This window comes from Metopolophium dirhodum, chromosome 5 (assembly GCF_019925205.1).
Source record: "Metopolophium dirhodum isolate CAU chromosome 5, ASM1992520v1, whole genome shotgun sequence".
Classification (NCBI taxonomy): Eukaryota; Metazoa; Arthropoda; class Insecta; order Hemiptera; family Aphididae; genus Metopolophium; species Metopolophium dirhodum.
In genome coordinates, this window is record NC_083564.1 from 6,590,920 (window position 1) to 6,609,266 (window position 18,347).

At 30.8% G+C, this 18,347-nt stretch overlaps 2 protein-coding genes across 3 annotated transcripts; one reads left to right on the forward strand and one right to left on the reverse strand.

Annotated features, from left to right (window-relative positions):
• Window positions 1-296: 296 nt before the first annotated feature.
• LOC132945988 (spermidine/spermine N(1)-acetyltransferase-like protein 1) lies at window positions 297-9,076 on the forward strand. Its single transcript, XM_061015853.1, has 4 exons — window positions 297-748; window positions 5,997-6,048; window positions 7,212-7,283; window positions 8,041-9,076. Exons 1-4 carry the CDS (start codon window positions 629-631, stop codon window positions 8,190-8,192), a joined length of 396 nt encoding a protein of 131 aa, XP_060871836.1. The 5' UTR covers window positions 297-628; the 3' UTR covers window positions 8,193-9,076.
• Window positions 9,077-9,283: 207 nt separating this feature from the next.
• On the reverse strand, window positions 9,284-14,679 carry LOC132945982 (tRNA modification GTPase GTPBP3, mitochondrial). Of its 2 annotated transcripts, XM_061015843.1 has the most exons (8): window positions 13,972-14,676; window positions 12,703-12,879; window positions 12,526-12,645; window positions 11,761-11,930; window positions 11,587-11,697; window positions 11,421-11,526; window positions 10,904-11,354; window positions 9,284-10,833 (listed from the first exon to the last, which is right to left on the reverse strand). In XM_061015843.1, exons 1-8 carry the CDS (start codon window positions 14,054-14,056, stop codon window positions 10,596-10,598), a joined length of 1,458 nt encoding a protein of 485 aa, XP_060871826.1. In that variant the 5' UTR covers window positions 14,057-14,676; the 3' UTR covers window positions 9,284-10,595. The 2 variants fall into 2 exon arrangements, with proteins under 2 accessions (XP_060871826.1, XP_060871827.1); XM_061015844.1 differs by lacking the exon at window positions 12,703-12,879 and having other exon boundaries at window positions 13,972-14,679.
• Window positions 14,680-18,347: the final 3,668 nt, after the last annotated feature.

Sequence of the window (18,347 nt, forward strand, 5' to 3'; positions counted from 1 at the left end):
CCGTCAACTTCGAAACGAGTGCGAATCACATCTAAAATGACAACTGTAAAAAACTTGAACATTTTCAGTCGCAACTAATTACGGTGTATACCTAAATGTATATTAGGTATGTTATTAGTCAAGATGAAATTGCCGCCTGACAAACGATTGTTATATAACAAAAAAAAGAAGATTTTTCTACCACTCTGTACAACAATCACACGTTTTAATCTCAATATGAACTCTTGATATTATTTTATTTAATTACCCATCAAATAAATAGTTCACACCTTATAAATATAAGGTTATACTTCAAAATTAAACTTTCATTTAGGTAACGTCTAGTCAACGTACAAGACTTGTATATAGTATAACAAATTCGCGTAGTTCAATAAATTTTTTTTTCATTTGAATTAATTATTAGTTATTTTACTTTTGTCAAATATATTATATTATAATATATAAATACAACGTACTAATATAGGTATTGTACTATTTTATAAATAATAAAATAATATATTATACTATACCAGATACGATACCTATACTTGCATCTTAGCTACTAAATAATTCAATATTGGCATTAAGATCACCATTTTAAACAAAAATCGTTTAATAAGTCGAATTTACCTTTACAAATAAAAACAAAATGAGCCGAATGAAAACGTTGTGCGCTATGGAATCATTGGTGGAAGGCGTCCCACAAGTTAATTTCGTCATCTGTCCAGCCGTGCTTGATGACTGCGACCAAATCTACGAATTAGTACAAGTAAGATTGTTCAGTTATTATTTCACATTGTATTAGTATAATATTATAATGTAATTAAAAAAACCTATTAAACGTCTTATACAGGTATACCGTTGTACCACTTGGGGTACCTCGCTTTATAATATTTAACCAAGATATAGGATATTGTGTTGATTAACAGAAGATAATTTATATTTGACTCTATATGGGTAGGTAGCTTATTTTTAATCGTATTTGATAATTGATTTGAAACTAGAACTCCCAAAAAAAATCGATATTTTATTCACACAAAAGTTGATACATGATAAAATTATATTAATTGACAAAATTTAAAAATAAAAACTATTCCTTCAACATTTAAATTAATTATAATATTGTACTTATTTTCATTTTTATTATATTATACATTTATACGGATGGTATATCAATGGCGTTAGTTTGTAATCCATGTTTTAAAAATATATATCTTTTTTATTTGTTATTTATAATTTAACAATAATACTAATAGGCAACAGTATCCAATTTAATTCTAAATATTTGGTAGGTATATATATTTTGAATAGGTACTACTGTACTAGGTAGGTATCTTGTTTTGTAAATTTTAGTCATTGATTAGTATATTATGTTATGTAGTTATGTGAAATAAGAGTTTTGACGTGTAATTTATAAAAATGGGGGTTGGCCACTCAGTCGGTGTTTCGTTTTATGGCTTTCGTTACGATGGAAATAATATTTGTCCATTTGGTTCGGTCCTACGACGATGTGGATGTCATACCGATTGTCATATATGTCATGACTTATTGTGAAACACTAGCAATTCATTTCGTCACCGTATATCTAATTAATAATATTATTAACATCAAGAATTCAAGAGAGTCCACTAACAATATACATTTTTAGTGATAAAATGTAAAATGCAAGTGAAAGTCAGTAGCCACCCCAAATGTCTTCTTGACATTTCAGTCACGTCTATCTGCGGTTAAGTCACCGATTCCGGGTTCGCAACCCCGCCCATACGTCAAACAAGGTGTCAAGATGAATATTTTAAAGGTTGCTCATATTTCCTCTAAAATAATTAAGCTTATTACTTCTGAAATTTCATATAATATTATTAAGAAGTCATTAAATATTTAAGTTCAACATTGTTGAAAAAAAAATATTTTTACCGTTTTATGGTTTTTTATTTTTTTGAACGACAGCAAAATAATATATAATTTCATATTTCGAAGCAAAATGTTTTCCGGGAATTTCAATTCATAAATGTATTGGTTGGATTTTGAACGAATAGCTAATTAGGTAGTTATCCGTGTAATAATAATATATGTAGGTCCATGTGACCGATATTCGATATTATTACATAAAGTTACGTAGGTATACCTATTATAAATTCAAATGATAATCTGTAAATATAAAAATCCGTTGTGTGTTCTATACGATTTGCCGACGAAGACAATCAAAAGCGCCCGAACATATAATATACAATAATAATTGTATTCGTACACTGAGAATACGATATAATATTGAACTTGGCCCCGCGGGTTATTGGGCCGGATTCGAATAATTGTTGGCATTTGACACGGCGCGCGTGTACGGCGAGTACCTGTTGCAGCTCACGTGAAAAGCCTATCATTCTGTAGGCATACCCGAGCTTCCATATTGTAATAGGCAGATAATAAAATATACGCGGACACCTATCGCACCTACGGTCTACCTATATTATCATAATAATGTACGACGTCCGTAGATTTAATATTTATCACAGTGATTGAGAGTGATTGCGAGTGCACGACTTCAACACGTGTTTCCTATCCGCTATCGGCTTATCGGCTACAGTGGCCAAACGCGAAAAGCCAATGATCACGCGTAGAAAATAATATAACCGACTGACGATAATTGCCCCGTTACGTGATTGTCATTGAGAGGACGTCGTACCCGCAGTCCGCACGGCGCGTGTTGTCTGCGTCTTGCTAAAACTGAGGCAACACGACGTGTGGATGTAGGTGTGACGGTCTCCTAAGAGAGTTTGTCTCAATGTCGGTACCTATACATTTTTTCTCTTCCGAGTGCACACGTAGAATAATATATTGAACAATTAACAATTAACCTCTCTCCGTATTTCACTCGTATTGTCGGAAGGGGGAGATAATAATCATATAATTATTATTATTATGATTTATAACAAGCAAATTAAATACATAGCACCATGATAGCATGCACCTACCAAACATACGAATTTGATATATTATGTAGGTACTACTTGACTTGCGAGAGAACGTCGTACCGATAATTTTCAGTGGTAAAATCATGTCCACGCAAAACGAACAGCACTACATTAAATTGCAGTGGTTTTAGGGTAAAAATTACTAAAAACGCTTTTAATGAAATTTACCCACAGGTACACAAAACAATATTTGAGGAACAGCCTCATCGATGTTTTTGAAATGTTAACTACTAATAAAGTTACCTAGTTATTTGAAAATCTAAAAAAAATAATTGTTGTGCCTTTTATAACGATCTATATAAGTAGTATATATTTGTATGTTCACAGTCAGCTTTTCCACGGTAACAAAAATTTTTCAAGGGGGAATGTCCGGCTTAGAGCACTCCGATTTACCGTGTAACACAATATAGAGATTACACACTGATTATCCACCAAATTTCGCCTCACACAAAAATATTTGCAATATACCAAATTTTTTTATCAAGCTTTATTGTAAAAAAAATCTATTATTTCATAGTTTGTGAGGTGACATTTCAAAACGTACTATATCCAAAATTGACAAAATTGAGCTATACATGGATTCATATGTAAAAATGGACGAGGAATCGAATGGCATGGTCAAATTGAACCAAAACGTACTATTTCCTTTATTAAATAGTTTGTTCATTTGACAAATTGACGCAAAACGTACCAATTCCTCAAATTTTACAATAAACGTACTATTTCTAAAGTAGGTCATATTGTACTATTTCCCATAGTATGAAGATAGAGAATATAATTGAGGTAAATACATAACGTACTATTTCCACTAATAATTAAAAATAGAAAATCGTGATTTCTCAAAAAAGTGTAAAATGGAAATAGTACGTTTTGAAAAGTAGCCCCTCATTTGTGTTCTTTAGTTGAAATAATCATTTCAGTTTTACAATAAGGTTTGGTAAAAAAATTGGTATACGGCAAATATTTTGTGTAAAGCGAAATTTGGTGGACAATCAATGAGTAATTTCCGTATTGTGTTACACGGTAAATCAAAGTGCTCTAAGCGTGACATTCCCCCTTGAAAATTTTTTGTTACCGTGGAAAAGCTGGCTGTGAACATACAATTATATACTACTTATATATTTAGAATATTACAAAACCCTGATAAATTGCACGATAAATGTGTTTACAGGTTTACTAACTCTAAAACCACTATTTTAGATTCTGAGCGGAGCGATGGGTGTATTGATTTTTTAATGATGGGTTTTTTTTTTTGTGATCTGTGTACACGATTAGTAGTTGAAATAATACTTTGATTGTCAACTTCAGTATCTTGTTGGATGAGAAAGTGAATCCAGTAGGGGAGGTCAACATTTTAAAGCACCAGGAAAAACAAAAAAATTAAGGAAAACGGGAATTTTTACGCAAAATCAATTTTCGACAAAATTGATTTTGGTTTTTGTTGTAACTCTAAAACAAATTACGTTAAATACATGAAATGTTCACTGAATATTAATTATACTAGCATTTTTTATATACCATAAAATGTTCAAAATATTTTGACTTGTTTTGAGCTGTTTACGGACATTTTTAGTTTCCGGAAAATGTGCAAATTATTTTAAGTTTAAAATTCATAAAAATGTTTTTTTTTTTTAAATCTAAGATTTGAAAATTTAATACAAGATTCCTCATAAGGTTGTCTATACCTATATCAAAAAAATAATGTCTACCGGAAAGTCAAATAAAATGTTTATGGGCGTTTGAGATTCAAATTTTTACAACATTGGTTGCTGGGTTCACACGAATACACTAGCGTCTAGCAGTAAACCGCGAAAGATCCACTCGTAACAGGTATAATAATATCATGATGGTATATATATATATATATATATATATATATATAACTGTATAAATATAGATGTAATTATAGGACATTGAACAATATTTTTTTTCTATTATATGGTACTTATAAAGTAATAACGTTATTAGGGTAGGTAGTAGGTACCTATCATAAGTATTTAAAAATGAATATGATTTGGATAAAGGTTATGTTTCCCCACTGATAGAAGACACCTACTACTACCCACCACTCACCACTACAGTGGGATTTGTGATAAAAGCAATTGATGATCAAATTAATTTCAATTTTCAACCATGATAATATTATCATTGGTTACTTCATAGAAAATTTAAATTATATAGATAGGTACTGTGGTCGGCTAACGTTCAGCAAACATCCCTCCCGGGAGCTCCCTTAATATATTGATGAAAATGTGTATTCTCAAACCACCCCTGAGGTAAAAGATATTATATAAACAACCAATACACGCGAGACTGAAACGGTCGGTCGTCAGTGGTATTTGTCAAAATCATTATATCGGGTACCGAGTACCGAGTATGTATATTTTTTTGAATATCACGAACCTATGATACAAACCTATAATATAATTACCTATATGATATAATTTATAAGCTCGCCGATGATAAAAGAAGACACTCGTTAGTAGTTGATAGTGGCCGTAGTTTACCTACTTATAATCTAGTGCGACAGTATTATTGACTACTGCTGCGCTATTCAAAAATAGGTACAATTTTAATCTCTAAATACGAATTATAACTAACAATATACGTACAACACCAATTTGAAGTGGTTTATTATGTTATACTATCCACTCAAGTCTCAAATTATAGAGTGGTGTAAAAATATAAATGTAAAAAAATGTGTTATTATTATACCTATTAGGTACCTACACAATCTTATCGCTGTTGCGGGTCACTTGGAATGTGGGAGTGGTTCTGCATGATCTACAAAATTATGTTTACTAAAATAATAATAGTTCAATAAATAAATGGCTTTCCATTTATATTTAAATGACACCTATATACCTATATTATAATAATATATAGTGCTCGAAGTGGATCAAAATAGGGATGGAAAATGTACATTTTAAAAAACAGTAAGATGCCCCCTCCCACTTTGGCCACTGTATAGGTAATATATTGTACGTATTGTGAATTGCGCATATTATCTTGATTTTTGAAACAACCTAATTATTTTTCGTTTTTTAGGAATACTATTCCGAATACGGTATACCGAGCAGCAGACAGTTGAACAAAGACAGTGAGTGATATTTTAATACTACAATTCAAATTAAGTAGGTTGGTAATATAACGTACAGTTTCACTCGGTTGCAGACGTTACAGTATGCATTTCACCATATTTTTATATGAACTATTAATATTACTTTAATAGGAACCTACTACTTATGTACACTCTGATAACCGATTTGGAGTTTCTTCTATATTTTATAAAATTTCCCACGAAGAGTCGAGTGCCAGAATTGTAAGTCTCTACTCTCTACCATAGGCGTATTATTTAGAAAAATTTTGCAGATACTGTCTAAAAGAAATTTTCTAAGAAGTTTCTGGTCCAACAGTTTCCCCTATATACATATTATAGAAAGATGTCTTAAAAATTAGTTTTGAATACATTTAAACTCGCATTTCTGGTCACACGCATAATTCATAATGCATATTATTATATATTATTATAGCGGAATGTTTTTACACGCCTATAATCTCAAGTCTCAACTCTCTACTAAATAACAATACTCAATACCTTTATTCAGTGACACACTAGAACCGAGCCCTTAATTGTGAGATAGTTTAAGTGTAAATGTAAGAAGTAAATCAACAAATATTATTAATACCCAGTTTTAATTTTTTTTTTAAGAAACATGTGATTTCATTATTTCAAATTTTAATATTTACGATATCAGCTTTACAACAAATTCTAATCCATTTTTCTAAACTTTTATAGAGTAAAAATTAATACTTGCTCTTGGTAGGTACCAGTGGCGCACACTCAAAAATAAATAGGGGTAGTAATTTGAATCAGTTACCTGAGTTACCTCTATATTGGCTAATAGGCTAATGGCTATAGCCTATATAATTATTCAATAGTTTATTTTCAATATTTTTATACGTAATAGAGTTTTTATGATGTAAATATTTTAGAACCAGGGGTCCACCCAACCACCTACAAAAAAAATCAGCGGTAGCAGCTGCTACCCTTGAACCATCCAGTGTGCACCACTGGTAGGTACGAAAAAACCACTTCCAAGCTCCAATCCAATCCAAAATTAATTCGAAATGAATAAACAAATTAATTATGTCCATCCATAATAATATTACATATACCTATGTTTAACGATCAATGAAAACAAATAATTAATTATAACATATTATATTGCCACTATTATAATATTACCTATGTATTTGCAGCTTTCAGGAGGGATGGATTTGAATCTCAAAATCCAAGTTTCCAATGTTTTATAGCAAAAACAAGAAGAGAAGGTAATTTTTTTTAATTTACATTTTTTATTGACATTTGACATACAATTGTAAATTTTGCCTTGTAGTAATTCTAAAAACATAAACTTGAACCAAATCCGGATTTTCAAAATCATACTATGTATGCCTCTTTACCTTATTTTTCTTCAGCCTTCACCCTCAACTATCTGGGGTTGGCTTCTTTTGTCCTATTCTCCGCAGCTGCTATTTTCGTGTTTCTCTATTCTGTCTATTCATCTCTTCTTCCGCGGCCTTCCTCTCCTTATCTCTCCAACTCTCCATCTACATATGAACCTCTCTTCATACCTTCAAGTCAGCTCTCCTCATAATATGACCGAACCATCTGAACCTATTCTCCCTCGGTTTGTCTATAATTGGTGCTGCCTCGCCCACGCTACCCCTAATGAATTAATCTCTTATTCCATCCCCCTTAGTCACCCCACAAATGACATATCCACCTTGGCGTTCTCCTCTCTGTTGCACTCACTCTGTGTTCTGTTTTATTGTCCACTGCCCAACATCCATACAATACCACGATTAGCCTCACAATACCTACTATTTTATAAAATCTATCACATAATGTCAACTGTATCATCTTGTCAGACAAAATACCCGAAGCTTTACTTAACTTCATCCATCAACATGTAGCCTGGGCCCGCGGGTACCTATACTTAATCTCTGTAACATTAATATCCACAATTCAGTAGTTCACGTGCTAAATACCTGCTTACTTAATCGATGCTTTGTTTTTGTCGTATAGAAGACGTTATTATTGGATTCGTACTGTGGTTTCGACCGTCCGAGAACACGACTGGCCAACCAGTGTTCCTCGAAGCACTGTACGTGTCCAAACCTTACCGACAGAAACACGTCGAACAGGCACTCTTCGAGAAAACTATTCAAATCTATTGAATCGCGGAGGTGGACGAGATGCCGATCGCCCCGCCGTCGCGTCGTAACCATACAGACTGTAATATTATATACCCAACGACGAGCTCGATGCAAAATGTTGTACCTATCAATAGCAATAATAATAACAATAATAGTATTACCACCGTCGTGTTGTAATTGTGACATTAAAAAAAAACCGTTGCGTTATCGAGAAAACGCTAAATGTCGGCGACTGAAAAACGGAAATAGACGAAAACAATATATTATTCATAATAATATTTAATTATATTCATATCGTTATAACTTATAATGTTTTTACGACTTTCGGTCGACCTCCGTTTAGAAGAAACTGTAGCGGATTGCCGGAAGCCGGAAATAAGGGTCCTCTTGTGGGGCTTGTGTAAGCGACTCGGACCGATCATCCCTCGCTACATGCCACTCTAAACGAAAAACGCGTCGATACATTATTAATATTAGGTACCTATCTATCATTGCGACGACGACGACACTTTGATCTTTGGGGTTTTCGAGGCCCGCGACAAGCTGCTGCTGCACTCCGAAATTATATCATTCGCCCTCGCCAAGAGCACGCTGCGATCCGACGACACTTTTTAGATAAGATATTTTTAACGACAACACGTTCTTAATATCTGTAATAAACAATATAATATAATGTCACCGTTCGTCATCATGTTCAGCGACCGATGAAATCGGAGTCTCTGTATACACGCTGCGCCCGATTCCTGCTACGTAATTTATATTATTACATCGATGGACCATGGCCGATGGATCGCGCCAAACGTTGTCGACCTATATCTCATATTTTTTTTTATTGTTATTACTTATTGTGTTATTGATTGAAATCAGAACGTATAATATAAATAGATAACGCAGATGGCAGATGAGATCGATTCGTTTCATGTTTATTATTATTATTATTATTATTCATATTTCATATGTATATTTTTTCAGCATTGGCGTAGCCAGTGTGTGTGTGTGTGGTGGGGGGAGGGTAGGTAATATGCAACACTCTCATTGGTTATTTATGACGTTTTCCCCACAACATAAGTAGTTTTAATAGTTTAATGATATAAAAGCCAGCTAATATAACAAACTACTTCGAAATATATAGAATACCTCAATGCTGTATATTATTTAACTATACTGTTAGCATGACAAGTGAGAGGTCATTTTCGACCTTAAAAATGGCGAAACAGTAAATGAGTTTTGAGTAAGTAGACGTACAGTAGAGGTAATCAAAAAAAGTCACTGTAAAAAAATACTAGTTATTTTTCAAATTTAAATAGTTGGTTATGTATACCTAAATAAATTAAGAAAAAAATGTATTTCCAATTTACGTAAAATTACACTATGTCACTATATAGGTGATAAGCCTATAACTGAAAATTGAAAAAAACACACTAACTCCGGAAATGAGTGAGATAATAGACAACAGAAAGGTTTTAACTTCTAAGGGAGTTTCCCTCAGTAAAAATATGCCATCAAGAGTCAAGACATAAATTGAACAAAATTAAAATGTTATATTGTGGATAAACTATACGGGATCCTTAAATTCCACCATAATACCTATGTAACACCTTTTTGGTCATTCACTATAGTATTTTTCATTTAATAGGTACAACTTTTGGGTTACAAAAAATAAAAATATGATAAATAATGATAAATTTTGTTACAAATCACATAAATGTTTTCTTAACCTAGTTTTTGATTCTAATGATGTTAATGTGTTGCAACAGGTAGCAAAATATCTGTACCCTGATTTCATGTACCTATATATTATGCAATAATTGTTACCTTCAATATTAGTGATTTTAATTTTAAAATTTAAGAAATTCATGAAACATATTTATATCTAACTAGATATCAAATATTACATTAAAGTTAAAATATACTGTTACAATTTACAATAAAATCCATTTCTTAAACATAAAGTAGGTAACAATATAGTTAAATAATAGAGTTATCTAATATACAATATATAATGTACAATATAGTCTATCCTAAAGTAGTATAAGATATGGTGAAGTTAGGAGAGGTCTTGGCCAGTAGTATGTTATACAATGTCTTTATACCACCAACTGTTTGAATCTAGGCTACTTCTATTGTAATTTCTGCCATGCGACACGTTTTCAGTATCAACAGCTAAACTTATTACAGTATTATACAATATTAATTTATGGTATGTTTTCGAGGACATTTATCATATTGCAATATTTGTGTCAATAATTTTTATGGCAGGGTTGTTAATTAATTATTATTATCGCTGTATCCACAGACCACACCACAAGTACAGATTTATGTGTGTTATAAAAAGTATACATTATATATTAATACATACTCAAGAGAAAAATTACTAAACTAAAACTATAATATAGGAGGTAACATTTATCAATTATTATCTTATTATTTACCAATACAAAATTTGGAAAATATTTCGGTGAGTACTTCTTCAGTCGATACGTGTCCTGTAATTTTCCCTACATATAATGTTGCCTTACGCAAATGCTGTGCAGCAACATCAATGTTTTTGTCGGACTCAGACATTTTAAGATATGTCTGAACATTATTCAATGCGTTTAAGAGACAATATCTGTGTCTTGCTTGACTACATCGAGGATGTTCAAAATTCGGATTTCCACATCTTAGCAAAATTAAAATTATAAATTATAATGAAACCTGTACACTGTACAACTAAATCACAATGTACTTACATTTGTTGCAAACAATTTTCAAACGTCCTCATCATATCCAGCAAACCTTCATTGACTTTACATGAACCAAAACACACGGTCCAATAAGAATTTTGTGATACTTTTTTAAGTCTAATAACTTGGTCGTCTGACAAACTGTCAATTTTATTCACATATACTAGACAATTATCACACCGCACTTTCAAATTTTCAACATGTTTTTGAAGCCACAAATCCATGTTGTCTACATCGAGGAGACATTGAGCATCAGTCACCAGAATCACCATGTCGGCACTTTCAGCCTGGACTTTAGATTTCTTTATTCCCAAGCCTTCAATCAAGTCTACAGTTTTTGAACGAATCCCTGCAGTGTCGATTAAAAGTACAGAGTAACCAGACACGTCTAGGGGAACCTGAATTGGATCTCTAGTAGTACCAGGCAATTCGGTTACTATAGCAGCTTCTCTGCTACCTATATGAATAAAAATGTTTGTTGTATCATATATTATAAGATCACCTAATTAACTAATATACATACACAAAGAATTCAAGAGGCTACTCTTTCCTGTGTTCGGTGCTCCGATTATTGCCACTTTTACTCCATCACGTAAAAGTTCACCTGACCTGTTGTCCATTAAGTGCATCTTTAAATGTAACATGTAAAATTAATTATACAGTTGGTTTATTACAATTTTTGAATTCACCTCAATTTCTTTAGCAAGTTTTTCTAGATTTTCTTTAACATTTGCCAACACCAGGTCTTCAATATTATCTGTTTCACTGAAATCTATATAAGCTTCGACATAAGCTAAATTCTAAAATTGTAGAAACTTTGATATATTAGAATATTGCTTAACGCATTTGTATAAATAACATGCTTCTAAAAGATATTGTCTCCAAGAACCGTAGAGTTGTCTCAAAGAACCTTCTAACTGCATCAGTGCTTGCTTTCTTTGAAGCTCAGTGTCAGCTTCTATAAGATCGGCCAAACCTTCTACTTCAGTTAAATCCATTTTGTTATTATAAAACGAACGTTTGGTGAATTCTCCTGTGAATAATAATAAAATGTAATTATAAATCATGTGGTACAAAATATATAGCTTGGATTTTATAGCATATGTTTTTTTCTGTGATAGAAATCTAACTTTTATGCATAAATTTGTACCTATATCGTTCTAATTCAAATATATTATTTTATGAAAATGTTTTTTTAATGCCATTTTGAAATTATTCCATTTGTGGCATTTTAGTATGTTTATTAAAATCCTAGATATTTTAAAAACCTAGTTATGCATGACAGTAGGTTCAGCTCTCAATCTATATTTAAAACTATAAGCACAAATAGGGGGAAGGGTTTTAGCGGCTAAGCCCCTCCCCCTAAAAAATTCCTACATTTTTGTAAAGCTTATTCAATTGTATAAGTATAGGGTATACCACATGAAACCTCCATACTAGGGCTTCAGCTCTCCCCCAAATTTCAAACACTATTTGTGCCTATGTTTAAAACGAAATACAGACTAAGTAAGTTAATTTGATAATCCCAGTTAATTTTTGTCATGTTTTTTTTTACTTTTCAAATAGTTGTATGGTTTTTTGTAATTTATTGTACTATAAAATGTGAGTTCTAGACAATACAATTTTACCGGGGTCGGCTGGTCGAAAATTTGGTAGCTTAGATAAACCTTGAAGAACTGAAGTGACAACAGCCCTGCCACCGTGTACTTGAAATTCACAGCAATCTTCGCCAGTGAAACTTTTGGGGCCTAAAACATAACAAATTTAATTAAGTAAAAAAAAATGTAGACATACTAATGCATTACCTGGAAACCACAGTAATAATCCATTGTCTAATTGTTCTTTAGTAGTTGGGTCTATAATTTTGTGCAAACAAGCTTTTCTAGGTTTTGGCAAATATTTTAAATGGGTCATATTTAATATAGCCTTAGATGTACATGGACCAGATACTCTGATTACAGCTACACCACATTTTCCAAGACCTATAATAAATTATGAATTTCAAACAAAAATGTATAGAACATATTTTATAATGGGTACATTCACAATTCATCAGAAATTTAAAGTATCAAATACATTTTGCACAAAAATCATAACTGTTTTTTTCTAGGAAGAAAAATCTAAGAATTCTTCTGACCTAATAAAATTAGGTATCTGTAAAAAAAAAAGTATTTTGGAATGTATAAAACATATGAAATAGTAGGTACTGTAATAAAATTTCCTTATACCTCCCCTAATTTTAAAAGTAGAGATATTAAACATGTAATAAACTACCAACCTATTTTTATAATATCCATTATTCCAAAAATATTTTAAGGTATTGTTTATAAGAAAATTTCTCCGATCTTTAACATTTTTATTATAGATGAACAGCATGGTTTAATGTCCGGTAGATCTAAGTACTACAACTACTAATCTCTTGATTTTGCAATAATATATATTAAATGCATCTAATTTAATCTGTCAAGTGGACATTATTTAGACAGACTTTGCTAAAGCCTTTGACAAGATTGATCATAAAATACTCGCCACAAAATTGTACCAATCAGGTCTCTATGATACGTTCTTTTCTTTGCTAGTCTCCTTTTTTTCCGGTCGAAAACATCACATGAAATTTAAAAATTATAACTCGTATATGAACAATGTTACTTCTGGTGTTCCTGAGGGATCCTATTTGACACATCTATATCTTAGTAATCTATATAGGACCTCTCGCAACATCATATTCTATATATTGTTATTTTATGTTTCCACATACCTACTGTAATTTGACTCGGTTGTTTAATCATAAATTAATTAAATCAACAAAATTAAATATAATAAAATCACCGATTAAAAAATAAATATACAATTATTGTATATTATATGAATATGATCAATGGTAAAATATTATACCTATATTTAATATTTTATTATTTTTAATAATAAAACAATTCCAAAATAAATATTGTATACAGATGACCAGGTAGGTACAATATTATTAACTTGATATCCATTTAATAAAGAACAAACAATTCAAATGTAATAAATCAAAATTAAAATAAGTAAGCAACTGAAGAATGAAGATCATTTACCTGAAGAGAGTGCATAGATTGTCGACTTCTGCCTTGAATGTGTTACAGCAACATTGACTCCTAGCCGATAGAATTCCGCATTCATTGTGATAGCCGCCAAAAGGAAAGAAAATAATGATCATAAACTCCACAACAGTTACTGTATGAATTAACAGCTTAAGAATTTAAATATTTTATATAATCATTAAATCATTAAATATTTTAAGCAAATTTCATATTTTCTCGACAATCAAAGATTGTACATAATGGAAGTTTGGATTCTGGAAACCTGGAACTGGAGTCTGGAACTCTGAAATACAACACAGAATAGAGAATAGTGGATTTACATTTTTGTCAAACGTTAATTAGTGATAAAACGTCTATAGATAGAGATTAGAGCCGGTGTACTACTATCACCACGATTAAAGTATATCAGCTGTGGTCATGGCATGTCATGGCTTATAAGGTATATAATATATATCGCTGACTAGGTAAAATAAAAAGGCTCAATATATTTTGTTCACGGATGCTGGTGGTTTCGATCAAAAGCTCAACAGAACGACGTGCATCGTACACTCTACCTACGCGCGAGCACGCGGTAACTGCTAATGTACATTTATAAGATCGATGTCAGCTGACTGCTGAGTATGCGTTATTAGATTTACTTATTATATCATACCCTCAAAAATATTACCATCTATACATTTTGTAATAGTTGATTTTACTCTAAGATTACTCAAAAATCATAAGAAACGATTTTAGGTGAAAGCGTTTTATCTATGTTGCGCGCGGGAATAAGCACAAATCCATAAACATTTCTGGGGGGGCTGCTAATATTTTTAACATCAATGTGAGTGGGAGGGCTTCGATACCACACAACTAAAAATCTGTATATTTTTGGGGGGCCCAGCCGTCTTAGCTCTCCTGCGATTTGCGCCTATGCAGCGTAGGTATGAGAGAGAAAACAAATATTGCGCTGACATCCTCTCAAACAATAATACCGTTTATAAATAGTTGAATTTTTATTAGATTTATGAGTCCTCGGTTCATACCCACTTTGCCGAATCCCAATTCGCAGACAAATATACCGGGTTTTAAATATTTTAAAAATATTCCCATTTCACCGACACTCTAATTTGACCGACGTCTCGGTTCGCCGACCAATTATACGGGTTTTATAATATAGATATAATTGTCCCGATTCACCGATAGGAGACAATAATTTTATCAAAAACGATAATATTATAATTATTTGTTTTTCCACGCACCAGATCCATGGGAGTATATAGATTGCTTCATTCCAGCCGTTTTTAGTGAAGTTCAGAATTTAATAAACAATTAAAACGTGCTTTCTAAAAATGAATTAAAATGGAACCAATGTTTTAGATTCTGAGCGAAGCGATGAATGTATTGAGTTTACAATGATGTGTTTTTTTTTTATTTTTGTGTCTGTCATCATCTTTTAGGACAGTAAAAGTGCTTGGATTTTCTTCAACAGTAACTTTTCTGATAGGAAAGTGAATCTAGTTGGTACTTTGGGGGGTCAAAAGTAAAAATTTCCCAGTAGTTTTCAAAAGCGACGTGAAAAACAAAAGAACAATTAAGGAAAAACGGGAATTTTTACGCAAAATCTGTTTTCGAGATTTTGGTTTTTGGTGTAACTCTAAAACAAATGACCGTAAGGACATGAAATTTTGATTGAATGTTTATATTAGCATTTTTTATACACCATAACATTTTCCAAATATTTTGACTCCTTTTGAGCTGTTTACGGACATTGTCAGTTTTCAATTTTTTTAGTTTTTTTTCAATAAATATCAATAAAATTTTATTTGTTGGGTAAAAAAGTGTGAATATTTAATATAAGGCTCCTGATATATCGTTCTAATAGCAGTTGAAAAATATTAAAAATACATAGACAATTTTTTTTTTATAAGCATTTAAAGTTCAAATTTTGACAACATTTATCAAATTTATAATTTATTAATTATTTCGTAGTTAAAAATGTATAAAATGTTTAACTTTTATGGCTAAGGATTGAAAATTTAAAACAAGGCTCCACGTAAATAGGTTATATATAAATTACTTTATTCACAATAATATCATCAAATATACTTAGTAATATCATAGGCTGACTGACCGTTTTTCTTATACAATGATATTATATCATTGAATTCAAATTTAACACCATCCATTACAGTGACCCACTTGTAACCTACTGTACATCAGAGCGACATCACTTATCCACCTTTTTTTTTTTATATTATATCGACTAGGCAATTTTAATTTCACAATTTATATACAATTTTTTTTTTTTAAAGTTATATTGACTTTTATATTTTTTTTTAATATCATAATATTATATTATAATATTATAATATATATACAACATTTTTTTTAATATTCGATTAACTGGAGTGTCGTCGAATTGGGAACATGCAAATAAATAGTCGGCGAACTGGGGTGTCGGCGAATTGGGTTTCGGCGACGTGGGAAGACACGCTATCCTCTGACCTCGAAAGGTTAGGTACTTACCATATTACCACAATGATATAACTTATTTAGTCACCTATCTCTAACTCTTCTTAGGTAGGTATTTGGCTTGTTGATTTCTTCAGATCACCATTGTTGACAAACTCTAAAATAACAGTATAAAACAATGCTTTTTAACTTTATTTTTTACGACACCCATAAAAATGGCAACACACTTAAGAGAACGCTACACTCGCATGTGTTATATCCGTCTTACAATTAGTGTTAAACATAGCAAAAAATGTTTTGGCTTGGGAAAGAACCGAGAAGGCTGTAGTCATAACACTCATAACTTTGAAACGAAATTTTCAGCACTTAAAAAGGAGAACATTGGGTATGCAATATTGTTTTTATTTTTTCAATATCGAAACTTCAAAAAAAGTTATTGACACTAACAATAATGGATTTTGAAACAATAAGAACGTACGTTATATCGAAAAATAAAAACGATATTAGCCAAAGTTCTCCTTTTTATGTGGTTCCATTTCTTAGTTATGACTGTAGTTTTATCGGTTCTTTCCCGCACAAAATATGTTTTTGCTATGTTGTACATTTGTTAGAAGGAGACAACACATGCGGATGTAACGTCCTCCCTCTTAACGGATTTTTAAAAAAATTTACGGTAATACGCGCGCGTCATACCCATTGGGAACCACTGGTATAAAACAACTTAATAGTTTTAACAATTAAACGTTTTTACTAACTTTCAAAAAAAAATATTTTACATAAAAGAAATACTTATTTAATACATGATTTTTTTATCGTTAAAAATGAATGTTCAAAAATCACACATAATTATATACACAAGTCATTTTTTTAAAGTTTTAAACCGTAGCATTGAATAAATATTATTAATGGGCATTATGGAAATTAATAGCATCATCATTATAATAAGCATTTTATAATATTGTTTACTCGTTCTTTTTTACCAAAACATTTTATGAATTCAATGATTCAATTTCCAGTTTGACTATGAATAATGTAAAACTATAAATAGTTATTACTTATTAATAATAAGGGAACACAATAAAATAACAACAAAATTAAATTGAATATAGTAGTATATCTAAACACTACGAATTGGTATCAAAATATATTGTTAAATAAAAAAATGCTTACATCTTATGAAAATTGCAAAATATAGATGATAATAATTGTATTCTAATATTCTAGTAAAAAATCACTTTATTATAAATATTTTTCAATAATAATCTAACAGTAAATATAAAATAAATAATCAGTTATTGCTTAAAAAAAAAATTGGTATTGTATAAAGCGTATTACATATAAATAAAAACATATAAATCATAAAATATATTATATTATAATGTTATTACATGTTTAATACCCAATGGCACTTAATCAACATTTACAAGATAAATAATAAATACTATATATTATCAAAAAAGGAGATTTTTTTTATCAGACTTCATTATTTATCATATTATTTTGAATTAAAATTTTTAATACGTTGGAACTGTTCCATTTTTTTTTTTTAGCACAAATATATTAAATACTTCAAGTCACAAAAATGTTGATTTCTTTTTAAATTACAGCAATCAACCATGCTAAATGAGTCATATTTTAAATAAATCGCCTGACTAATAATATACAATATTATAAAGTAAAAATGCAGAACATTAAAATAAAAAGTGAATTAATCTTATTGTCTACATAAAAAAATCAGTCAAACATTTTTGTTTTCAATAATTAGAAATACAATATAAATCATACATAAATGGCCACATTTTAAAAAAGATATAATACAATAGTCAACAATACACTGTTGTCTTTTTTCAACAACTTATACCTAAGGAAAGGATATGTTAAATTATAACATATCATCTGTTAATTAAATATTATAT